The 26,807-nt window shown below is 38.1% G+C and overlaps 1 protein-coding gene across 1 annotated transcript in view; it reads left to right on the top strand.

Annotated features, from left to right (window-relative positions):
* The window catches only part of ESR1 (estrogen receptor 1), a 155,107-nt gene that overhangs the window by 98,011 nt on the left and 30,289 nt on the right, over positions 1 to 26,807 (top strand). Inside the window, 1 exon segment of the mRNA XM_009917072.2 lies at positions 24,707 to 24,845. Coding sequence (XP_009915374.2) covers positions 24,707 to 24,845 — 139 coding nt within the window.

Raw genomic sequence — 26,807 nt, forward strand, 5'->3', positions numbered from 1 at the left:
AACTTGGCAAGAGTCTTCCTGGTAAATCAATAACCCATAAAATCTGAGTCTTTTCCAGCCCTCATGGGTTCCCTTTTTACCACTTTTCACATGTCACTTTGTGGGCTCGAGCTATGATCAATGAGAACGTGTGTGTGTTTCATTTCTCATCGTATCTTATAAGAAATCACCTGAGAATGTTATTCTTGACAAACTCACAGTGGTTAAGGCCTGATCCACAGTCTGTTCAAGTCAAGGGCAGGTTCTCCTGTTAATTTAGGTATGCTTTGGATCATGCCTTTACAAAATGCTTTTGAAAAATGAACATATGTCCACAGTGTTAAAACTATTCACTATCAAAACAGCTAGATTCAAATGACTTTTCTACTGATTTTAGAGGTATAATTAGTTTAAATCTGTTAAAATCCATTAATTTGCCTTCAGCATGAATATACCACATTTAAAATTCATTATGTTGTCCAGCTGGAAACATTTGTCTTCCATGACATTTGATTTTGATAGTTAATGTAATTAATGAAAATGTGTTTAAACACAAAGCAACACTGTTAGGGAACTCAGATCTGTTTTTTATTAAAAAATTTCTCTAAAACTTGTCACAAGATGATTACAGCTGGTAAAGATAAAAAACCTGCTTGGTTTACCAAATATATCTTTTATTTCCTAAGCAAGCTTCTGAAATTGGAAAATCAAGTGTATAAGGTTATCAACTATTTATGTATATCCAATGTATTTTACATTTAAATAAATGTGCCTGTCAAATGCCAAAATAGCTCCTAAGGAGAAACGAAGCCAAATGACTCTATGTATATGCATTAATAAGTACTCTAACAGGTGAGGTTTGATTTAAAACTGGTGAGCTTTGGTTAAAAAAAACCCAATTCCCTTGCCAGAGTTTGTTCTCTTAGGCACTGTACAAACAATCATACCAAAGGGAAGTCCTAAAGCAGGAGAGAGAGAATATGAATAGTTTGGGGATTGTGAAAGTGCTGGACACCTAGGTGGTTCTTGGTGTTGTGGCTTGGAGGACGGTATGCATGATCTAAAGCAGAAATTAAAGTATTTGAGAAAGTTGATTTAAAGGAATTCAGGCCCAATTTTTTATCTACCTCTCAAATTGGGTCCTCTGAGAGTAGGAATTTTGGAGCTAGGTGCTTAAATTTTTTTTTTTTTTTTTGGATCTCTCATTTGGTCCCTAGAAGAGGTTTGAGTGTTCTTAGTTGCTGACATTAAATCTTAAAGTACTGATCACTCCAAAGATAGGGTCTTTGCTTGGACTGTTTGCCTAAGTTTCCTTCTGCTGGAATGTACTGGCAATAAATGTACATTAAGAGAAATGTGTCTGGCAATGTAAGTCGTATTTTCACCTCCACAGTATGTTGCCTTTGAATACTCCATTATTACTAGGAATTACGCAATACCGCTTAATTAGAGAGGATTTTCATATACTTTATGCATAAACAGAAGAACCGAATAACTTTTTTCTGTTAGGTGAAGTATTTTGTGCAACAGCATTGTGGGATTCCACTCAGTTATTTTCTCAGCTAATTTACTAAGGTTTCAGGCTTTGGAATCAAGGATAAAACCCATCTTTTTCTAAAAAGCCAGTGTGCTTTTTACCAGTAGAAAAAAGCAGTTGCAGGAAACAGCCTCTCCTGTGCACACCTCTCAAGCCTTGGAAACATTGCACAAGCTCTTTTAGCTACATGCAGGCACTTAGTTGATGGAAAACAAGGAGCAAAGTCAATACAAGTGGCTGGGTTGAAAGCATATTTGTTGAGGAAGGAAGAAATTGATATTAACAGAGCAGAAATGCAATGAATATACAGCTTACAAATAAGTGTAAGGAGTTTCAGAGACATGTTTGGAGTTTATTTTGCTGTGTAGGCTTTAAAGAAGAGGGAATGTGTCAAAGCAACTAGTAAAGACATTGGTTTGGTCAGCCAGTCTTTCTGATGATGTATATAGATGGACATGGAAGAAGAAACTGCTAATTAGAAGGTGTACTGGATAGAAGTGAATTTATGTAGCAAAAAGGAGTAATGAAAATTACTTTATGATGGACTGTGTAGTATAATGTAGGCAGAGATCTGTTATAAAGACATGCTGAGGACAATGTCCAAAATGAGGTGAATATCTTTGCAAACGTGCCCTGATTGGGACAGTGAGAACTGGTCTAAATCTTTTATGGCAACTTGTTCAGCATTAGTTCAAACTTGCTTAAATTGACTCTGCAATCTTGGTGGTGTTAACAAATTGGTGGGGAAAAGAGAACTTGTAACAAGTTCTTGCGCATGACCTTAAAGAATGATCTTCAATATTTAAGGATAGCATGATTGTTAGCTGAGGTCATAACAAAGTTCTCCCATGACAATGCAATTCATAATATGCCAAGTGCATAAAAGCTCGTTTTCATTTTTCTTTGAAATGTTGGCCACTGATACAAATGGGTCTGCCAGATTACATGAACAAAAATCTTGTACGGTGTCCTATGACATATACAAAAAATTCAGGATGCCTCACAGGACTTGTTCTTTACATGGCCTAATGGGGATTTTGGCTTAAGTCCTCCCAGATGGCCTCTGTAAGGCACCAGCGGTGCCTTCTGTTTACCCCAGCCAGCTGGAATAGCAAGCAGCTGCACATAAGGCGGGTGCAAACAGACTGTCTTGGGCTAGACTTTACATACACATGTAAGTTGAGCCTTTTACCATTTAATTGGGACAAATCACTAAAAATCACATGTAGGCAAGGTATCAGCATAGATGAATGAATGTTCTGCTCATTTCTGAATCACGTATTCCTGAAAGATATGGCTTTCTCTTTTTCTTCTTGGTTTACATTACATCTTGGGGATATAGTACCACCTGCACTCTCATAGAACAAGGCATTTTAGTTTAGTGAATTTTCATCATGGTCTTAGATGCATTGAGCAAAACCATTATTTGCTTTTCTACAGAAATGCTGATAAGTCAAAGGAATTAACTTACTGTATTTCATTATTTACTTACTGTGTATATCATTTAATAACTATATTTGGAGTATTGTATTCTCTAAAGGAAGCTGGAATTTTTAATGTAATCGTCAACAATTTTTTGTGTGCAGAAGCTCTTGAGATGGTAAGAGACATTACAAGCTCATACAGTGAGCTCATGGTAAAGTGTGTAGCTTTAAGGAAATTTTGTTGCAAGGGTGAAATCTTTGGCACTGCTGCTACAGTCTTGTATAACTATTTACTACCAGTACAGTAGCTGTACAACTTAATAGCCCTAAAATGGTACGCTGGGCATACAAGCTTTGAAGTTCTGAGATGATTCACGGTGCTGCACTTATTTTATGGCTTCATGAACCGAGGAGATAAACATTTTGGCACAGATTTTTTTTATTTCAAAGCCACAGAAGTTGCTATTTTCTTAAGATATTGTTTTCCTATTTGACCTTCTAAACTGCTCTGTTTGTTAAATTAGGAACAGTGTGTAAAGAGGCCAACAATAGCCACAATTTTACACTGCACTTCAGTGACACCAAACCTTGGAAAAAAGAAAAAAAAATCAGCTTGCAGTGGAAGGAAAGAAGTCTTACACAAGAGTGGTGTGTGTTAATAACCCTTTAGGTGCAGGACAGTTTACAGAGCTTCTAAGTGTAGTGATCCTCCTGGCAATAATTTCCATTTAGCTTAAAAAAATGAATGGCTTGCAATTCCTACAATAATTTTTAATAAACCTTCCAAAATATCTGCTTTATAGTCTCTTCTCCTTTGACTAATGGGCTTGCTGTGACGCCTCTGCTCATCTGTTTAATCTGTTGAAGTGATACTCTGACTGCTCCCCTGACTTCATAGGGGAAAAAAAGAGGAAGCAAATAGGTCTGTAAGCAAAAGAGAAATGATAACAAGCATCTGGATCTTAATTTGTGGCTGCTTTTTGCTAATTTAATTTTTGTGAAGTTTCAATTCATTACCATGAACGTAAGAGATAAGAATCAATCCTTATAGTGAAAGAAGGTAATCACTTACCATTTGAATTTGAACATCAGACTGAGGTATCATGCAATAGCATGATTATGCAGGGCAGCAGAATTAAAATTGTTGAACATGAAATAAAAGCTTTCCATTCTTGTGTTTTCTTAGTCTGGGAAGCATCTTTAGTCTTTCATGTCTACATTGTGTAAAACCAAACAAACTCCCCTTTCCGTCCTTCTCCCGAGCTTCTGGATGCTGTATGAGACAAACCCACTCTTGCAAGTAGCTTTTATTTTTATTATATACAGGATTGTCTTTTCATGCTTTTGAGGCACAGTGAGGTCTATTTCCTCCTGCAGAGAAATTTAAATGAGAGAAAAGGACGAGACCATGTGACACAATGGTTTGCCAGTGAGAGACTGAGAGGAAGACATTGATTATAAAGGACAGGGAGACATCTGACAGAGTTATGCACATCGGGACCTTGTGTCAGACAGGGAAAAGCCAAAGCCAAGAAAGAACAGTTCAGCAGAAGTGCTTGGAAAGGAACAAAAACCTTGGCTGCAGGTACCTATGGGAACAAAGATGCAGGCAGTGCTTTCACTAGTTGAAGACTGCAAGAAAATGATAGCAGGAGAAAAAAGAATCAGAGTCTGAATAACAACTGTGATACTGGAAAATTAAGAGGTATCCTAATACAATGGTTTTCAAACCCTAGGGAGTCCCTAGAGTTAGGGATATAGAAGTGGAGATAAATGCATCAGGACTAGGGTTAGCAAGCTAACCAGCATCAAGGAGACTTCAACTGGAAGGAAATGTAGAGAGAACATGCAAGATGACCAGAAGAAGAAGATACTGGGAATCAGTCAGATGAGCCAACAGCTCAGCAGCTCAGTCCTGGGCTTCTTACTCATTCCTAGGGCTCCTGCTGGAGGACAGTAATTTGTTCAGGGGCACTTTGATGGAGAAGGGTCTGGCTGGTGTCTGTTCCCACTGCCACAGAAAGAGCCTTGGGATGTTGTCTACTAGCTATCCCTGTACCACTTCCTCTTCCAAGCCATAGTCTTTGAGCTTCACACCCCACTCTTTCCCCAGGAGTTTCCTGGCAGTGGCGATTACAAGAATATATTCAAACTGGGTCACTTCATTTGCACAAATTTTCAATCAAGGGAAAAAGAATTAGGAAAGGAAAAGTAGTTTGAGAACCACTTTGAATCTTTAAAAAAATGTTTCAGTGAGCTCAGAAGTATATCCTTGAAGGTTTTCTAACACATATCTTGCAATATTTCATAATTTTTTGTTTACTTTTACTAGATTTTTTTACAAACTCCAAAAGCTAATTCTGTAGTTTTACAGATTTTATTTCTTTGTCCAGAAGAAGAAAGAGATTCTGAAGAATGAGTCAGGTGTTGATGCTGTTATGCAAGTGCATCTGCTTGTATCCCTTTTAGTAATATTCTGTGGCCACAATTAAAAGCTCTACTTCATATGTGAGGTGATATTTCATTCAAAAGCGTGATAAATGTCAGTAATACTTTCTAATATTACAAAAATCCAATGTTAGAGTAATTCATAGAGAGTGCTATATTGTTCTCTCATTCACAGATGTAATTACTTTGCGTAGAGAAGTGACTGCCAAAAGCTATTGAATCAAGCATGTTATCCAACCTTCTAGCCTCCTTGAGTTTAGGAAAGCTGTAATAAGATACGAGTTTATAAACAAATATAGAATGAAAGTGACTGTCTTTTACTTATGTTGCATAACTGTAGTTGTTCTCTGTGCACAGGACCAAAAAAAATGTCTGTGGCCTTTCTCTTAAGTAAATGAGTTTCTGTTAAGATGGAGGTGAATGTGTGCAACATGCTGTGAAAATTCACTTTTTTTTTTTCCAGATAATGTGTGCTTCATATATTTAGAAAAAAAGGAAATATAGCTAACAACATTCTTCATAACATTTGTCCAATAAATCAATAATGGTTGGAACCCCAGTATTTCTTTTAAAGTGCTATAATATTTGTTTTCTTAGAGATGGCTTAGTTCCCTTCTTTGTTTGTGGAAGTGAATAGTCTAAAAAACACTACAGGCATCCAAAGCCATCTATTTATTAGCTCAGCACAATAATTGTGTTCTACTCTAGGTAATTGTTTTAAAACCAGCCTTCGTTAGAGTGGTGAATGTCAAATACACCTCTCCATCTAAATATCCCTGAACGGATTATGTGCTGCAATTTAAATTTAAATCTGAAGACAAACTTAGCCTGTAAATCTCTTGTTTCTACAAGTATGCACATATCCAAATACGTTTATTAAGATCATGGAACTACTCCACATATGTAAACTTCCTTATGTACACAGTGGCTTTAAAATCAAGACCCAAAGTGCTATTGCAAGGCTGACTATTCAGAACCTTCCAGTTTAAGAAATATTTGAATTCCAAAATTTTGAATTTTGGGACTTCCCAACAAGCTGTCTCAAAGAGCAAATATCTGCAGTACCCAAAATTGACTTTCTGTAAGTAATCTTGTTTACCTGTTTGTCATATACTGGCAGATGAGAAATAACACCCAACAGGTAAGAAGGAGCTAACATTCTTTTAAAAAGAACTGCTTACATATTGGAGTTCATTGGGCATTCAGAAACATACAAGTTCATTTGATAATAAATGTTTGAAGATGAAATTCTATTGGCCTTGGCAAACAAAGAGGCAAAAATGAGCATCTATGGTAATAACGTTTGTATTTTTAGCCAAAACTTAAGGAAATTAAATACTTAAACTGTAATATTTCATTTCTAAAAGAAGCGTTCCTTTTATAAAAACATTTCCTGCTATTTTTCTTTAGCTGATAAGTAATTTACACTCTTGGATGAACATATCTATCTTAGAGACTTCAGCTATGCTGAACCCTGGAGCTTTCCAAGAAACGCTTGTTAATTTCCACTCTAAGTAAACAGTAAGTAATGATCCTTCCTGATTTATTTATTTCTTATAATAATTTACGAAAAGAATATGCGATTGTTGGAAAGCACTGATGCGATATGTATGTGCATGCACACATATCCATTGTTCCCTGTTCACATAATTCACATAAATTGGCCCTTTTTACTTGATGTTTAATAACTTCAGCCTAATTCTTTTAGTTTCTCTCCAGTACTACATCTCTGAGCACAATCAGCTGTAATTCCAGTTTAGAGGTTATTTTAATATCATCTGTATTAGTTTTCTGTTCAAGTGAGTCATTCACTAAAATCTCACATCGGATAAATAGGAGTTTTTAAGATACATAGAAATAATTAGGAAAGATTTATTACAGACTTCTTCTGGATAGGCTCTTACCCTGTCTGTATGCTGCAATGGTGCATTATATGACACATCTGTTACGCAACTCATTTATTTTCTTTTATTATCTCTCCAGGAAATGAACTGTGTGTGTGTAGAGTGTGTTGTTTTGTCTGCGTGCTAGTTATGGACTGCTGCAAATTTAAGCTAGTGAAAGCAAGTTAAAGCATATCCCACAGTGGAATGGGGAATGAGAAATCTGCGATTGCCTTGTTCCTCTGGGAGTTTGTTCTCGGCTACAAGTGCCCATAAGAAAATATTGCCTTCCCTCTTCCTTATGGAAAGTTTTGTTCCTTCTAAGAAACATAGCTGTCCACCACAGTCCTCAGCAGGGAGATGGAGATAAATTATTTATCGCCGCAGTTAGCCTCTGGGTCTAGACCTAAAGCTTCTTAAGCCTCTTAAAAAGAGGAGTTCTGGAAACAGGAGGAAGGAATCAAGATCTTGTCTTTGACTCAGCGTCCTGCTCCCTTTCTGCACCTGAGAGGGGCACTGCTCAGGATGTCGGGGGTACCCAGAGATTCTCCCAGGTATCTGGTATTCCTTGTGAGTAGGCTGACCTCAGAAAAAGAAAATGCACGTTGGCAGAAATGTCAGTGATGGCAGTGATTTTTGTCTCTGCAGCTTGAGATTTTTGGTTTGGAGTTTTTTCAGTTAATCCAGTAGGAAATCATGAGACGCAGAATCAGGGCTAATACACAGACAAGGGGAAAAGTATTGTTCAAAATCTCACTTAGACTCTAGACAAAATGTAGTGTGTTCCCTGTCAAATTACATTCTGGGGTGTTTGAGGCGATTGAGAAAATTAAAATTCAAGAAATCTTATTTTACTTGATTCACAAAGATAAGCAATGTGGCATACTAGGTTAATTAGAAAATTTCCAGAGAATATTAAATCTTATCAATAGCCTAATAATGAAGCATCTTCTGCAACAGCTGCTGTCCCTCAGAAAACATGGCTGCAAATAAAGGAGCGGCTATACAGACTGCTGGCAAGTGAGCCAAGTGTTTACTAAAACACTGAACAGTCTCTAACTGGGTATGTTCATTGTATTAGAAACTACTGACCAGCATAAAGCTAAAATTGTCATATTGCCATACTAATATAAATGAATATAATAGTATTGCTTGTCTGACCTATTTGAGAAATCTCCTTTGATTGATACAAAGGTAGTATTTCTTGTTTCACATTTGTAGGACGTACTTTGTGGGATTGTAGTTTCACAAGTTTTTCTTCCAGTTGCAGCGCCAGCTAGAGTGGTTCCCACCTTTGTGCTTCCCACTGCATTGGGACAGCTGTGCAATTAGCAGGATTGATCTGGGTTAAAAATAAACCTTTTGTGTGTGTGGTTTGGGTTGCCTATAACTCGTGTGAGTTCCCCAGTCCAGTTCACTGCAAAATAGTTGAGCCAGTTGTAATGGGAGGATGACAGTATACTGAGAACGAACAAGCAAGTATTAATATAAGTGTGCTGGAAAGAAATGTTTCTGTATCTGTACTGTCAATAGTAACATACAGCTCTAACTCAAGCCTTTTTCGAATTTAATTTCTCTTTATTTGCACTTCAACACAGAGGTCTTTTCCCATCTGTCCTGTACAAAAGGCAAGAATCTTCTAGTTACTGGCACCATTTACAGCCTTTATCCTGTTTGCTGAAGTAGATGTTGTATAGCTTCTACTTTGCATATTTCTGCTTGATCTGTAATATGTTCTGTAATGCTCTGCCAGAGCTGTGAGGGGCTGGAGAGTCAAAGGGAAGGGGAAGTATGGTAATTTCCCCCTCACCCAAGACGCATCCTAGTTCATACAAGGTCTTCAGTTTGCATCCATCCCTGGGGTACAAGAAACTTTACTTCCCAGAAGGCAAAGACTGGTTGTTCACTTACCCGTGCTATTTGGAAGATAGATGAACCCTGGGGCTTTCTTTTTGCTGAGTTACCTTGTGGTTGGTTGCCCATTCTAGTGCATATTTTTCGGAAGTTGTTCTCCTGTCTTTGTCTTCCAGGAAGGCAGCAAATTCTTCTGGAAGTTCTTTGGGCTAAGTTTGCACTGTACAGGTAGTAGTGACCCGAAGCATGTGGCAGAATTTTTGGAATCAGCAGTTGGTTTTTATTCTTCTTCTGCAGGGCGGGATTTTGAAAGGTCTGTGGAAAAGGAAAGCTCTAGTGTATTTTATTCAGTGATGGTAGAATTAACCACTGGTATTAATTGGTTAATGTGTCACACATTTTAAAAGCAGTGTACATTGGCAGGTTCTCAGCTGACAGAGAAGAGCTGCCCGTGACAACCTAGCATATTTATCAATGCTACTTGTGACTTCAATTTTTTATTCCCACTTGGTATTCATATAAACAGAGTTATGGAGAATCATTGACTCTGATATGATTACCAAATGCACTTCCCCCCCTCCCCCTCCAAGTATACACATAGAGTTATGTTCTTTTACACTGGGCCTTTTGGGAAGAATGTTGCTTTACCAGTGGGAAACACTAGTTTTGCTCCTGGCTGTGCCAACGCCTCCCTGTGTTAGTTTTGTTTAACTCTTTTATAATGTGCCACAGTGTATCCATCCCTAAATTCCTATCTCAGGACTTTATCTGCTGCATGGGAAAGCTGTGAAGCATGCTAAATATCCCTGTTGTGAAACAAAAAACCCCCAACTTGAAGATTCTTGGCCTACAGGTATAAATAGGAATTAAATCAGCTTTTTTTTTAATATTATGCTCATTATGCTCCTGTTTTATGCCTCACCTGTATGCCTCTCTTCCCAAAAATGTGGCTTATATCTTGCAGAAGTTTTATATGCAGCTTTATCTAGGTGTTACACAAAGCTATCCTGAAAAGTGATCTTTGATACCACTAAGTATGTTTAAGGAAAAATTAATAATAACGAAGTCTGAAATAATGTAGTATGTTAAAATATGTAGTTTATTTGAAATCAGTCACGTTTGTCAGCTCTCTTCTTTGATTTTGTACCTTGTTCCACTCTATACTATTTTTTTTTTATTTTTTTTTTAATGCAGCCACTTCTAATCAAGTGTTTGAGAAAGATCCTGATATTCAAATGAGACACTGCCAGGCAACATAAATACATTTCCCTTACTGTCTTATTTCAGCAGACTGTTCAGTCAGTGTGCTCTTTTCTTTAAACTCCAGATGAGGCTTTTTGTACCTTCTTTATCAGTAGTTGGGTTTCTGAGGGATTTTGGTAAAACTCGATCACTGCAGTCTGATGAATTCAGATCTGCTCTTCTTCAGCTGACAGTCAATAATTGTTACCAGCTTTCCTAGGAGATATTTTATTTACAAGTAATGTTGTGGAGTAACTTTTAAGTGGTGATTTCAAGTAGGTGGGAGACAGAGGTATTAGCCTGTCAGAAACTGCTCTGAAAAAATTCAATAATGGGATGTCAGAAGTAGTTCAGTATAATGCCAATGAGCTGGTTTCCCCCTTCCTAATAAGCTGCCTGCTTGGCACTGTGTCTCTCAGCTTCCAAGTCTCTGAGCAGATTAATAACACTTGATGTTTATAGGGGTAGGACTTTACTTAAGTGTGTTTGTAGATGCTTATAAACATATGTGAGCTGTAGAAGTATATAACAAGAACCCAAGAACCTTCCGGATATCATCAAATGTGGGCAACATCATTTAGGTGGCAATCAAATGATCTTTGTTACCTCAGGGCTCCTACACCAAACACAGTTGTTCTGCCTGTGAGGACAGGAGCCTTCGGCCTGAAAAAGTCCTCTATATATGAGCCAAATTGTGCCTTGAGGGTCAGTATGGTGATGCTATTCATAAAACAGTCTCCTAGTCTGTCTGAACTGTGTGAAGTGGCTCTATTTCCTGATCCAAGCTAAAGGTTTTATTCTCGTCCATGAGGAGTGCTGTCAAACTCACGTTCCGTATGCAGGTAAAAGAAAAAAGAAAAACAAACTAATCAAATTTTCTCTCTAAATGAGAAAGATGAAAACTACTGTTTCTTTACCCATTTGAAAAAAATATCAAATTATAATTCCAGCGGAACTTGCTGAATTTTAAATTACACATTTTTTCTTCTAATCTTTAATTTCTGCTGCTGTATTTATTAGAAGATATTGCTGTGATTTTTTTAATGTAATAGAATTCCATGCAATTTTCCAGTCCTGACAAAGGATGACAAATAGGGTTTATAGGTTCACTTACTTTGGATGAGCTTGTACACTGTTCCAAAGCTTTTCCAGATGTCTCCATCAGAGTTGTGCGAATAATTAATTTCTTTGTTTTGTGGCAGATCCAAACAATAAAAAAAAGAATCATTTCCACTTAATACAAAATTACATTTTTTGACAGTTTTGCTTTTTCAGGTGAAATGAAACATTTTATTCAATATGAAAGAATAGAGTTCATTAAGATTTCAAATATTTTAGTCACCTGTTTAAAATGAAGTGAAGACAATTTTGGAAAAAAGGGTCCTAGATTTCCTAGACGTTTCGGTACTTTTCACAACGCTGAACAGGAATAGGAGGCTGGTGGAGTGCTGAAAACTAAGATGAGGTAGCTGAGAGGGACAATCTGTTCTCCCTGGTAGAAGCCAGCCTGGTTTTATTTGTTTATTTTCATTTTGTGAAATCTGACATGTCCTCCAGGGTGTTTTAAACTCATCAAGCTGGCACTTTCCAATGTAAAATGCTCTGTCAGATGCTTCCAACCAGCTCTAGCTTCAGCATATGTCTTAGCGAGCAGTATAGGAGCTTGAGTACAAGGTGGTCGTTCTCCAGGTGCAACACCCGTGTTTTGTATGCACACCCGAGCCTGCTCCATGGAACATGCAACAGTTTCCTAAGGTTACCTGAGGCTTTGCAGTGCTGAAATGTGCCTTGGATCTGTTACCCATTGAAGGAGAGTGTGCAAGAAAAGGGGATTAAGTGAATGATGTGTTTTCTGGAAACATGCTGTTTGCTAACTCACTAGGTTTCCCTGGACAAGAAAATTAATATAAATGGCCAGCTGCATTCCAGTGTCTTGCTTTCTCTGTAATGTATTCCTTTGCTCTGTCATATGATGACACTCCCACACAGCTGTTAAAATGCTCTTGTTGTTGTAGTGGTTAAAGGAAATTGCTGCAATTAATTTTGCTGTCTTTCTTCTCTTTGATGTGTCATTAGAATTTCTTGGATAATTTTTCAGAGATTGGGTTCTGTTCAAAACCAGTCATGTAGGGGTGAAAAGAATAGGAGGGAAAATAAACATTTGAGCCTTATTTGTAGATGCTTGTGTTTCTGTTTTGGTGTAGGTACAAGTCAATGTAATGAACATGAAACAATACATATACATACATAGTTTCCGTTACTCACACACAAGTGCAATAGACAAAAATAAGACTTATCCAAAAGTGAACAATATGAAGAAATAAAATGGATGCAGGTGCCTTAGTCAAACTAGTTTTATTTCCTAATGACTATAAAGAATGACCAGACCATGAACTCTGAGGTTATGCTTCATTTCTTGGGTACAGCACATTATGTTCTGAGCAATTTCTATTTGTAGTCTTGAAGCAGTTTTAATCTTCCTGTTCACTACAGACTTGACAGTTTTTCCCTCTTTTCCTTGGGTTGCAAAATAATCCTCCTTTCTGCTAGTTCCAGATGCTGCTGCAATGAATGTTAATTGGTTCAGTGGTGAGTACAGTAGATCCTGGGATGGCATAGACAGTGAAGCAGAAAGCCTAGTGCTTTGTTCACTGGATTTTATGAATGAAGAAGGGTAGAGGGTAGCCCTCCCAAGTTCATCATGTGAATGTCATTGTAGTCAAAAAAGGCGTTAAATTCAAAAGGGACATTTCTCAAGCTTACAGGCATGGGTGGAGATATAAATTGAAATGGTGAAACTTTAATTCTTAAAGACTTTAACAAAATTATTGAAAATAATCAAAAGTATAAACCCAAGATTTTAGGGACATTCAGAAAGAATAGGGTTAATAATCATTAATTTCAGCTTCTAATTTCTTCAATAAAAAAATAACGTCAGTTTAGAAGTGTGGCTGAATCTGATCATTGTTTGTGTTACCTTGCAAAGGTAATTTTATCTCTTTTCCAAAATGTTCTTGCTTGTGTTATGATGACCTTCAGGTTTTTCATGTAGGTCTCATACTTAATGGAACAAAAAAGATGAAAAATGGAACAATGGAGATATTTTTATACTCTATTTGTGGCAAAAATGAGGTGCAGAGCTGTAGAAGTGTGCTGCCTGTGGTGGAGTAGGTCTCCAGGCTCACTTTAACCGAGTTTTGTTCACTTGCCACCCCTCTCCTGCCACCCATATGGCCGTTAGACCGTGCAACATATCTGCATTGCCTCTGTTCACCCTGAGGTTTTTCAGAGCCCTCTTCCTCTAGCAAGGTCCGTCTCCCGGGGCCGCGGCGGACGTCGGGCGTGTGATGCTGCCCGAGCCAGGGGGGAGCGGGGCTGCAGAGCCCCGCACGGAACATCGCCCGCCTTGCTGCTCTCGCTGATTCTGCTAAAGTGCTGCCCAATCCAACGTGCCTTTGCCAACTCAAGTGCTTATGAAATTAGCAAAAGGATGTAGTAAAAGCATGTAGGTGTACTCTGTAAAAGAGGAAAACAACTGGGAGGTCTCACAGGTTGATCTTTGGTTTTAGAATTCTCCCCTGGTAAGTGTGTATTGAAGTGATTGCTTGAAACCTCACCGAGGCATGCTGGGGTAGTTTAAAAAGCTGTGAAAGACTCTACTTCAGTCTGCTTCCTCCTCCTCCTCCTGCTTAAAAACTGTGATTGCTTAAAGAGATTGCTTCAAGAATGATTGCTTAAAGAGACCTTTTGCCTCAAGTGATTTTTCTTGACAGCCACAAACCCATCACTTATTTACACACGATTTGGGTCGTGACTGGAGCACAGCCTGGAACTTTAGTGAGGAGGTCAAACAAATGCTGAGAAACCTCATGCTCCCTTGGATGCAGCTGAACATACAAAAAAACCCCAAGCCATGCTGGACATGACCTCAAGTCTCAGGACAGGTTTACACAATACGTAAACCATCCGAGGTGGTTGGTGCTCCCTAGCTGCCTGTCGCTCAGCTTTCACGCTCCTCCTTCTTGCCGGGTTATTTCATCAGTTGGCTGAACACTTAAACCAGCAGAACAGACCAGAAGAGTAGCAGCCCTGGTGGAGCGGGGAGGGGGATGAGGGGGAAGAATGAGGTAGAGAGGACAGCTTGTATTTATGAGTGTAACTTTTGAGTTCGTAAAAGTCCGGCAAGAATGCATAATCAGTACCATAAATGATTTTAGCTGCATCTGCTTTTGATGGAAAACATTTTGTGTAGCAGTGACCTCTTACAAAAATGACAAATTAAAAGAAAACTCTCAAACCTACTTGCAATTGGCCTGAGTACTGGTATAAATGTAACATAATGTAATTAACTGTTGCAGAGACAATAAAGAAAAGATGTATTACTTCATACTGTGTAGTTCAGTCAGCAGCTAATAAATTTTGCATAGTATCCTTCCTCACCTGTGCAGGGAAAGATTCAGATGACACCCTTCAAAACAAAAGCCTTCACATGCAGCTGATGGTCTGTTCCTACACTTAAAATCACTGGGAAGGGCTGCCGTTGTCCATTCTCAGTATACAGACAATGTCCTGTGCATTTTATTTGCAAGCCTCAACTGCCTGAGAAATAGCAGAGCTCTCAGTGGTAAAACAACCATCAAGTAGCATCTTATTGTTGTCAAAGCTCAGCCTGAGTCTCAGACGTCTGGATTACAGTCCAGGGATGAATGATAATTAACATGCTTTAAATAACTGCTATAAAGTGCTGCAGGAATTTGGCGTGTAATAATGAATATCGCTTTTTGTTGATCATTTGAAGTGCTTGCTTTTTGTGCAGAAAATATACATATGTCTCCTTTCTTGCTTTATAAAAACAGTATGATAAACTTTCACTAGCTAACTGGCAGGTAGACTTCACTAGCAATGATCTTATATCGTAGTTGTTGTTGTTATAATTATTATTAGTAGTAAGATTTGTTGTTATTTTAATAACTTTCAAAACTGCTTGTTTAGAGGGGAAAGCAAGCTTAGGCCTGGGATTTTTTTATATAGGCAGTTACCTTGCCTAGATTAGTGAGTGTTTTAAAACCAATTAAGAACTAATGCTTAGTTCCCTGCATCCAGGTTTTCTGCTCACACTTTAAACAATTCCCCCCCCCCCCCCAACTTGGTAAGACTTTCTCTCCTCTTTCTCTTTGAGAAAAGTTCAGTTGCTTCTGGTTTTTTTTGGTTTTTACCTTTTTACTGATTTGCAAGAAAGAGAGCTTGCACTTGAGTTCAAGGAGGCTTCTCCACCCCAAAGACTTTTGTGGCTGAAAGGACTAGAGAGTGTGCTAAGAGCCTGCCACATCTCCATCCTAATCCTGCCTCCTCCTGGATGGGGCACTTAACCTCCCTGTGTTCTCTCTATAAAATACATTTAATAATACTTAATGGCTTTACTTCCCTTTGAAAATGTAAAGTGCTATGTGAGTGCCAATTACTTTTATTATGTTCCCTGATGGAAGGCCTCAACATATTTGTGTTAACTGGTACTGCTAATGCACTTTCTGGAATAATCTTTGCTTAACAAAGTGAAACACTTGCAAAATAAAAACTGTGTTTTAGTCAGGGCAGACACAGTGACACATGCAAGGAAAGTCAGGACATGAAAGCGCTCAGCTTCACTGGGTACGTCTGTGCTGCGTGTCAGCCATAGGCTTGAGCTACAATGCAACCCAGCTTGTGTTCTTTCCAAGCTGCGTCTGCGCCAGGGAGAGCACAGCGAGGGAGAATCATCGAGCTTTGGACACACGGCCTGACCATCCACCGGCATAAGACAGATTTTCCCAGGCAATCAAATACTGCAGAATAACGTGCTCGGGCTGCTGTTCAGTGAGAACTTGCTGTCCCCAAAACTCAGAGGAGCACTCCAAAGCTGGGGGCTGGCTCCAGGGCTGGGTCTTCCCACCACCCCCCCGGGCCAGCACGTGGCCCATCTCCCCAGAAGCAGCACCAGCTGGTGCTGGGCCGTGGACTTCCGATGCTCCTCTCGGGCAAGACAGCAGTATTTCATAAAAATGTGGCAAGCGTTTGTCAGGAGAAAAGAATGTATGTCTGACCAGTGGCTATTATCTGTCGCTACCCTGAAGTGTTTCCACGGTCCTAAATCCAGATTGTGCTTGGTCCAAAGTATTGACTTTGAGTCAATCAACTTCCACTTGGCTAAATTCTTTACAAGCTCACTTTGGCATAGGAAAGTTGAAAGAGGACAGTATCTATTAGGTCCGATGTATGCAGGGTACATTCAGTCGTAGTTTAGACTGGTGTCTGAAGAGGGAGACTGGTATCTGGAGAGGGAAGGAGAGATTCCTGCCCTGAATGAGGCATTGGCTATATGGACCAGGAGTGGCCTCAGGAGCAGTTTAGTCTCCTCATCCTGAAAAGATATGGACTGGACAGACCTAAAAAAAAAAAAAAAGTATGCACTTTTTGTGTAAGCAGAAAGCATTGAGTCAAGTAGTGATAACTTTATGCATTCCTGGAAAACAGTTGAAACGGTTCCCATTTATCTGAGAAATGCATTTTGGAATCGTCACGGTGCAGCTTTTAGGTGCAAGCAGAACAGACCAGCTCCTAGAAATGGGATTTGAAATAAAAGCGACAAATGTGACATCCCTGCAGCATCCCACTCCGGGGATAGCATCAGGTGGGGAGTTTGGCTGGGGTGGTACACCCATCAGACTGTAAGACAGGTCTTCTAAGGTGAGCTCAGGGAGGATGGAAACCTCCCGCGGAGGAGAAGGGGAAAAAGCTTTCTTGATCTTGACTCTCAGTACAAATACAGAACGTGAAAGCAGGGCCTCATCATCCTTCTGACTTTTTGGGTTTTGCCCAAAACCCCAAACATTCCTAACTCATATTAGGTTTATGCTTGTAAATTGTAATTGTTATTTTTCAGAAAGAGGTTTAGAACCATTAGAGCTGAAAATGGCAAATGTGAAATAAAATTTTGAAAAGGAATTAACAGTAATTAAGAGCAGATGCTGTTCTTTCTGATCTCATTTCATTTCTAACAGATTGTTTAGGCTTAGAGGAGACAGCGTATAAATTTGGATTGGTGTTCTGCTATATTATAATTATACAGGCAGTGAAATAGAGAGTTCTGAAAGAGCAGACAAAGTATTTAGAGGCTCTTACAATTGTGCCACTTGCTCTGTGTTTGCCTTTCTGACTTTCTTCCCTGGAACTCAGCGAATTCTAGTTAAATTTTTTCTGACCTCACTTACAGAAACAAAGTAATGTCCCTTTAAAAAAAAAATCAAATAATGAAACTACTTTTTTTTTTTTTAGCAGAATATTTGGATTGAAAATATTGGATTTTAGAGATTTTTGATCTTCAGCCTTCATAATAGGTCTTGATTTAAAACACTGGAGTTGTGTAAACAATTAAGCCAATATACCCATGTCATACTTTAAGTGCCCTCAGGAGGGAAAACTTAATAAAGGTTTCTTATAATTTTGGTCTGAAGATCTGTGGAAAGAAGTAGCAATAAGTAGCATTATAGGAATAGCTGTGTGAATACTGAGACTCATGGAAAACAGTGTTTGTGATTCTCTGATGTCCTTATCCTTGGACTCTGGTTTGCCCTGCTGTTGCTGTGTACAGACAAGGCTATAGTCAAGGTGTGAGTTTTAGCCACTTTTTAGCTTTTAGCCATCTCTTAACTAAGAGGTTTCAGAGCTCAGCCTTAAGGGCTGAAGAGGCTGAGTGATCCATGCACATTCAGACCAAAATGTCATCTTATGTGCTAGGTAAAAGTGTAGATGTGGTCTCACCTTTCTGCTTGAAGTGGAGATGTCGGGCACCGAGCTCCTGGCACTAGAGCAAGCACAGGTTTTACATCTTGATCAAACAGGGGTGACTGAGCTATTGGTCCTCCAATGTGCTTTAGGATAGGAGAAACAGGTGCTGCTTCTCCTCTTCCTGGCTCTTTCTTGAGAACAGAACTTGCTGTAGGAATTATTTTTCTGTTTGTCTGTTTTATCAACTTAGATATTTTTGTCTATATAAACCTCTCTTAATTTGGTCGCTTTATTGAATGGTTGCTAGCTATTAGGTTGCAGCACTCACCATTACTTCCCTGCTGTCTTTGCCAACCTAATTAGTGTTTTTTCCAAATGAGGCCTATTACATGACCGTTGCATAGCTGAGATACTGTATTGAGTTGTAAATAACAGCCTTTTTCTGTGGTTATTGCCACTTTTCAAAACACCGCATTAAGATAGAAAAAAAACAGTGGTTCACCTGCGCGAATTTAAGACATGCGATGTGGGAATGTTCCGATTTCCCACAACGTTTTTGTATAATATAGCATCCCAGATTTTTTGCTATAGGAGATATTAGAAAAATTGGTGTTGCTATCAAGTTAAAGGCTTTCCAGACAAGCAGGCAGGACATTTAGGAAAGAGATAAGCTTGAGTTCAATGGTTAGGCCTATGTTGTTCAGCATATTCATAAGTTAGCTGGAAAAAAAGGCCCGAATAACAGTGATAAAAATGGGGATGACATTAAGTTGACTAAGGTCATGAAGACAAGGGCAGATTGAAAAATGGTGCGTAGTCTCACTGTCTCTGAAACAATATAGTTGAACTGGAAAATGGTCCGAGAAGGACAAGATGAGTTCAAAGGTGAACAGGATAACTCATGTGAGCAATGACTGAATATACTAAAAATGTTTGGAAAAGAGAAGATTAGCAGTGAGATGATGACCTAGGGAATGATGGTATCTTCCAATAAAATAACTAGATGCATTAAATGAAAGTAAGAGATTTTTCTTCCAGAACAACAGGAGATTATCATTTTCCTAGTGTTAACTCAGAGCATGAAACTTCTTACTGGAGAGTACTATTTCCAGAGTATATAAAAAATATGAAGTGGATTAAATGCCTAAATGGGTTCAAAAAGCATCTGGGCAAACTTGGAGGAAAAAATGTTAGGGGACATTAAGCACAAAAAGACCATCTTTGCCTCTGGAAATCCCTGAGCCGCATACCACGGGAGCCTGAGAAAGCTTTCTGTAGAAGCATATGTTTGTCCTGCTGTATGTTTTGCCATAAGCATCTGGTATCAGTTGCTGTTGTAAATGGGATACTTTGGTAGATGGACCTTTGATATTGCTTTTAAAACTTTTTATTGCTTTTGCTTTACTTTCCTTCAAAGCACCTGGAGACAGAGTTATTCTTTATTGTACAAAGTTGTTTATTGGCTTGCAAAAATTAGCTGAAATTTATATTTCAGGTACCATGGTAATTAAGACATATGGTATAAACATATAGGATTACAGCTGGATCAGATGAAAAAAGAAGATTGCCTTATCATTTGTTGTGGGAAGAGGAATAGTCTGGACACCTTGTAGCTGTGTCTTAATATTAGTAGAAGCTGCAAAATGATGATAATTAAATGATCCCCAAATGATAGTAAGTATCCACTGGAGGACTTACTGTTGTAGGATTGAATCTGCAATGACACTGGATACTGGGTCTCAGAGAACGTTAATTGCTAGAGAAATTGTTTTTGATGAAATAGAAAGCTACTTAGTAGGTCAAAAGTCTTTAAGGCAAATTATAAGTTTATTAGATTCAAAATATTTGATTGGTTAAATTTTTTATATATATATATTTGTTGTTGTTGATTATTTCAGAGGACTGCAGGGTTCACAATGTGTGTTACAGTAGCAATAAATTAAAACCATCTGAGCTTTATGTTGTTCCTTACTGCAGCCCAACAACCTTGTCCATAAACCATTTCTCTGTTGCTGTCAGGGGTATATGTGTTACCTAATACTACTTCCAACAGTCCTTGTGTTCTTTCATGGCAACCCTTCCCTTTCTGCAACTGCCCAGACTCCCAGTTTACAAAGAGATTTGCTCATACCTGTTGCGGATAGTTGCTGCCTTCCTTTTTTAGGATGGTCATACAGTTTTGGATTCCCAAGTCTAATGTCACCTCTAGAGAGTCATGCTTGCCAAGACAGGGCTTTTTGTAGATTTTCCTCCATGGACCCACTGCTGCTTCAGGGTGTCTTATTGCCTGGAAGAGAGGGATTTTTATCATATTGTCACTGATGTGGCACATAGTGCTGTTTTATATTAGAGAGGATAATCAGCTTAATTTGAACATTATTGTTCTGTGTTCTACATGTAACATAAATTTATTTGTCACCTACTCTTAGCTGGGCGCTCAGAAGACCTTTCTGGCTTTTCAGAAGTTCAGATTTCCGTGTTTATACAAGAGTTTGTGGAACAGATATTGTGTTCTGTGTCGGCAATCACTCAAAAATACTGTTAATTTATCTGTATATGAAAAAAGGATGGTCCAGCCATGGCTTTTATTCTGTAAGTGTCTTTCTCCTGCCAAGCACACGATAGATGAATAGCTTAATGGCAGTCTAGGTCTTGTAGGTTTTGGCCACACAAGGATTTTGATATGTCTTATAAGGTCATGCAATTGTTCAGTCTGGTGTATGGTATCAGATGTAGGTCATATCCATAAGCTGCAATTCATTAATTAATTTATTAACAGTGAAGGTTTTTACTTTTCCTTAAAGCACAGTAACCAAAAATTTAAAATTCAAAAATACTTCTTTCAAAACTTGCCAGCATTAAAAGAACCCTGATATTTGAGAATGCAGTGCACATCTACACATAATTTCAGCGGCATTAAAATGCAGCATGTTCTGAGTGATGAAGTGACTAATGGTTTATTCATCATTTAATTTAACCTTCTGTAACATTTCTCTGAATTAGTTTGCTTGAACAAGAGTATGTCTTAAAAATAATAATTAAAATGTGATTATGTTTCTAATGATAGCAAATGCATGGAAACTTAGTATGTTGCTTAGAAAATAACTGCTTCTGTTGTTAACAACGGCCCCTCTTTTGTAGTCTGACTTGGAGCAGGTTTAGCTTCCAGCATGGGCTTTTGTATGTTATGCCATTACCTTTTGCAATGCTGTTCTCTTTTTCTTTAGATATTTACCCACTGAAGTCCTTTAGCCCCTTTAGCTTCACAAAGAGTAACTAAATTCCTCTTATTCCTCACTAGAGGGCATGTTTTTCAATGCTTTATTCATGTTGATATTTCTTTATCATTCTGTCCAACTTCTCATCCCACTTGAAGACTAGTTACCAGATTCAGGTAACACAGAGGTAATTTAACTTCCTTACTCTCTCAGAGTTTCCCTGGCTTTTTATAAAGTTAATTGTCTTTATTAGATGTAACTTCCCACTGGAAGCTCAAAGTGGGCTGATTTGTCTCCATCATTTCCAAGTCCTCTTCATAGCTGCTACTGTTTCCATCCTGTATATAAGCTTAATGTTCTTGGTTTTAAATGTATGTCTGTATTTTTTATGATTAAGCTAGCGAGTGATTATATTGCTTACACTATCAACCTGCTTTTTGCATTATTTTCCACATGCCATCATGACATCTGAATCATGATTTCTGGTTTTTTCCATGTCGCCATTAAAAAAATTGTCTAGGGTAAAGAAGTAAATGGTATGGCATTCTTCTAGAAACACTTCAGTTCAGGTCATTACCCTTTTGCCATTACATACTGAGATGTGTCATTGAAAATACTTGAATTCAGTTAATCTGTTGCATGTTTTTACAAAATCAAATGTCTCATAGAAGTCTGTTTCATCAAAACTATTATTTTTCCAACTAAACTTATAATGTCACCTAAAAAGCCATCAAGGTAATTTGATCAGGTTTTTTTATGAATTACAGTTGATGTGGATTATTATATTAAAAACTTTTAAACCTGCATTAATCAGAGTTTGTGTTAGCTGTTTTGTTATAGAACCCAAAGTAGATGTCAGGCTGACAGATCATTTAATGCTTTAAACTATGGACTCACAGTCAGTTTTCTTTTTCATCCTAGTTTTTTGAAAATTCCTTAGCTTCACTGAAATCAGAGTTAATATTCTGTACCAATAATACTGTTGGCCAATCCTTTTAGGACTCTGTAATGCAAAGTACTCACGTTTAAGTACTTTAAAAGATGTAGCATTCTTGGGCAGTATATTTCTATTCTCAGAGCAGGCTGACAAAATATCCCTCCTCTACAATACTAGTGAGCTAATTTATTAGGTTTCTTTTCTTCTTTCTCTTTAGTTTTTGTGCAGATTACTTAGCTTCAGTGCAATCTGAAATTTCATATGTGGGGATGGGGAAAAATAGAGCTACTAAAAAGATAGGGCTTAAAAGGTGTTTGAGAACAGGTGTAATAAAAATAGAGACCAAGACGGTGTGAACAAAGCAAAGCATTTTGGCATCCAGAATATTGTAGAATAAGCAGAGTTTTACAGAAAAGTGAATTGCCACAGTTGTAACAAGCTCAGTTTTTCTGCAACAATTGAAGCAATCTCCTGCAGAATAGTGTGTAGCCACGTGAAATGATGGCAATATAACTGACTTAAAATGCACTGCTTCCAAACTTCAGACACCACACGGTGGTGTGGTCCCTGTGTTGCTGTGGTACTCTTCAAGCATGGATAAAACCACTATATTATTATGTGCTGTCATACTAAGGCAATACTTAATAGGAAACATGGTGTTTGTTATTTGTTCTCCATATATAGACAGCAGTTTCTTTCCGCCAATTTCATTCTTGAGTGCTGTAATCAATGCTTTGTAATTAAGAATGTTGCTCTTAAGCTTCAGCTCTATTGTTTCAGGCTGTTTGGTGACTCAGGCAAATGCCATTCCATCAGTCTGTGACATCTGAAAGTCATTTTTGCATTTGCTAATAAAGGAAGAATACAGGAAAAGAAAACTTTTTGTTTTTAATAGTAGTAACCACTTTCATAAAAATAGCAGGTACTACAACTGTCTAAATTCACTCCTAGTGATTCATAGATGAGTTGTTTTATTTCAGACATGTCAAAGCTGTTTCCTTTTTTCAGTGGTTCTTTATGAGTAGACTGATTACCTCTCTCAAATGTTTTCATTAAAAATAATTATATCAACAACTGTTTTGCAGAACATAACAATATTTTCTAAGTTATTGTGAACTATATTTTGTTCCTTCTCTTCCTCTTTGTTATTTGAAAAATATATTTCATAGCACAACACTTAACTTTAAAAATATGTGCCCTTTTTATTTTTTCCTTTTTTTTCAAGATAGTACTCAAGAGTATGTCAGGTGTATTCCTCGAAACTGACTCAGAATATACCTCTAGTGAGGACACAACACAGAAGCAAAATCACTGCCATTTATTGGGCTGGTAAGGTAGTTCACCCTGTAATTTGTAGTCTGAAGACCAATATGAATCAAATACAATTGAAAACATGAAAAAAAAGAAAGTTGAATAATGTGTTTCACTCATAACACTGAGTAAAAGATAAATAAGATCTGTTTTAAGGGAACTTCTACACATTTCACTTTAGCAAGTTCATGCTAATTTTAAAGAATAAATTACGCTAGGATCTAATAAATTGTATTATGGAATCTCCCCTTTGCTTATATCTTTGGATTGAAAGTAACGTTCATGAAAAGTGAGAATCTCAAATAGAGAATAATACAACCTGTTCCATGAAATGCACACAGGAATGACCACTGTTGTTATGCTTTCATATCTACCTTCATCATTATTCTTTCATATTCATATTTTAGTATTGCTATAAGCAACCTCTTCATTTTGCATTCATTGTTTCTAGCGTTGTTTAAATATGGAGTAGGAGAGGTCACCTCCTTCCTGCAGGTGCTATAGTCCAATGGAAATATAAACAAGCAGTTCATCACCGAATTCTGATTGCATAGTGATCAGCATTTGTTCCCCAGTTTATTCAAAATGCTGTATTGTGTCCTCTTCCACAGAGATACAGCACTTGCAGTATGGTGAATTGTCCACGAGTCTGTAAAACAGCATTCCACCAGGAAACATGGCCTGGGGTTAGCTGATCAGAGCTATCCTTTCATTTTATAGGAGGCACTTTTCCATTTTCCCTCCGTCATGCCACAGGCAGCAAGGCGCTGGAGCAGCCGGCGGCTGCCCCTTTCTGCAGCTTTCCCAGGCCACTACAGCAGGCGTGGGGATGGAGATGCTCACCTCACTCTCGCCCTGCTCTGGGGGCAGGGGATGGGCAGTACACAACCGGGGGGCCAGAAAGTGCTGACAGTTCTGTAGGGTGGAGCCACGGTGGACCTACGAATAGACAAAACTCAGCCCAAAATGTAAAGAGAACAAATGTCTGGTTTATTGCTTTTTCTTTTTGCTTATCCAGCTCCAATGCACTTTTTAACCTGACTCTCTGAATAACGTTGTTCCGCTTACAAAACTGGGGTGGTTTTACTCTCTCCTATTTATTCTTTCAGGATTTGTGGATTTAACACTCCATGATCAGGTCCATCTACTGGAATGTGCCTGGTTAGAGATACTGATGATTGGCTTAGTCTGGCGCTCCATGGAACACCCAGGAAAGCTTTTATTTGCACCTAACCTATTATTGGACAGGTCAGTCTGCATGTTGCTGTGAATTATTGAAGTTAATTTATTTCTACTGCAATGAGATTAATTTTTAGCTCCTAGCCATCTCACCGATACTACCATTTGACAGTACTTCATAAGTTAGAGCAGGGCTATAGTAGGTGAGGCTGGAAAAGGAACTCTAGAAACCCTAGAAATGCTCTGGAATGTGACGCTGGTCATTTATTAGACAAGTAACACGTCTGAAATTTACCTGCTGCTGGAAGAACTTTCAAAGGCAGCAAAAAATTTCTCAGATAATCTGTACCGTTTGTTGCAAAACTAATTTAAATTAAAATTAAATACTGAACCCTAATCACTTTAATTCAGATAATTAATTCTGCTTATTTAAAATCCTCTTAGTTATTCTTAGTTAGAATGGGTTTATCGAAGCAGCCAGGCAAAAGTTTGGAAGAAAATCCTGGTAGAGTCTCAACTGCCATCTTATTTATTTGTAGAGAATACATTAAGGTGTGGGTTTGTTGTTGTTGTTGGTTTTTTTTTCCCTCCTGAAAGCTGGAGTCAGGTATGTAAAACACACACCTGCTTGCTGCCCTAAGCCTTTTTTAGCCAGTCTTGCTAATATGTTGTATGTGTTTCTAAGTGAGAGAGAAAAATATGTTTCTCTGCCATACAACAATATCCTGGATTTGAGCTGGCACAAATAGAAGCAAGAAGGTTGATAGATTTTTAACATATATTCTAGCTACCTTAATGCAAACTCAAGTTCTCCTTTTTTTCCAGTCACAAAAAATTTCAGCCTTGGGAAAGAGTGTTAAAAGAGAATAACCAGTGAGCAGGGGTTTTGGCAAATGACTGGCAAATCTAGAAAAAGTGAGTTAGGATAGAGTCATCCTAGCTATTGGTAGTTCTCTTCAGTTGAAGACAACCGCCCACATAGCAGAGTTGGCAGGAGAGAGATTATACGTGCACTTCAGTGCCGAGTCTGGCATCTTGTCTAAACTGAAGTGAAGGAAGAGCTGAACTGAGTAAGTGGCGAGGCAACTAGGAGCTGGGCAAGCTTCTGATCTCATCATGGAACTGCAGGGGCAGCGAGCTACAGCAGAGGCATGGCAACAAAAAGTCAAGGGCAGTGCCTTCAGCTACTGCAACCATTAGCTGGCTGAATGAATCAAAACTCTTATTAGCAGAAGAACATCTTTTGAGCAGCTTGCTCTGTTAACTGTGGGGTACTGAGTTTTCATGTTTACATTTGTGCAGTGTTAATCCTTTGATTCCCCTGCCCTCTATTTGCTAAAAAATAAGGTTTACTTTTTGTATTTTAGTAAAATATAAATGATAATGCCTAACAGTAAAAAAATATAATATTTCATAGGAATAGAGAAGTATTTATTGCCTTAGGAAAAACCCTATTCCACCTGTGTAAGCACATAATCTGTGAGCTATGGAACTAGATATGTATAAAACACATCCTCATTTTGTGTACAGAAAATATCTGCTGGCCTAAATGTAAGTATAGTCTTCTCAAGAAAACACAACAGTTTTAAAATAATTTCTTAGTGCACATAAGAAGTAAAATTTACTACTGTAGGAAAGTAAGTATACCATATTATTGAAAACTACTATAAGTTGCAATATAGCTTCCAAAGACCAACCCATCTGTTCCACGTTCTGTAATACAGGTTGTAAGAAAAAATTAAAAACTGAAAAGCAGAGCCAGAGTACCATTTTTCCTCCTCTTAGCTAAGAAAAACAGCTAGGAAAACATTTGAAACTTTGGTTTTCCTCAACTAAAAATCCCCATGCTCTGAATAAAATGGAGTCTGAGCAGTTTAAGCCAACTCTGCTGGATTAAAGAAAACAATTGCATGCAACTGGAACCACATTTTTTTACTTTAAGGCTCAAAACCCAATTAACTTCATAATCAAAACAGGCTCTTTGTTTTCTGACTTTCAAACATGACTGCTTCTAAAAAATTTAGATCTATT

This window comes from Haliaeetus albicilla, chromosome 7 (genome assembly GCF_947461875.1).
Source record: "Haliaeetus albicilla chromosome 7, bHalAlb1.1, whole genome shotgun sequence".
NCBI lineage: Eukaryota > Metazoa > Chordata > Aves > Accipitriformes > Accipitridae > Haliaeetus > Haliaeetus albicilla.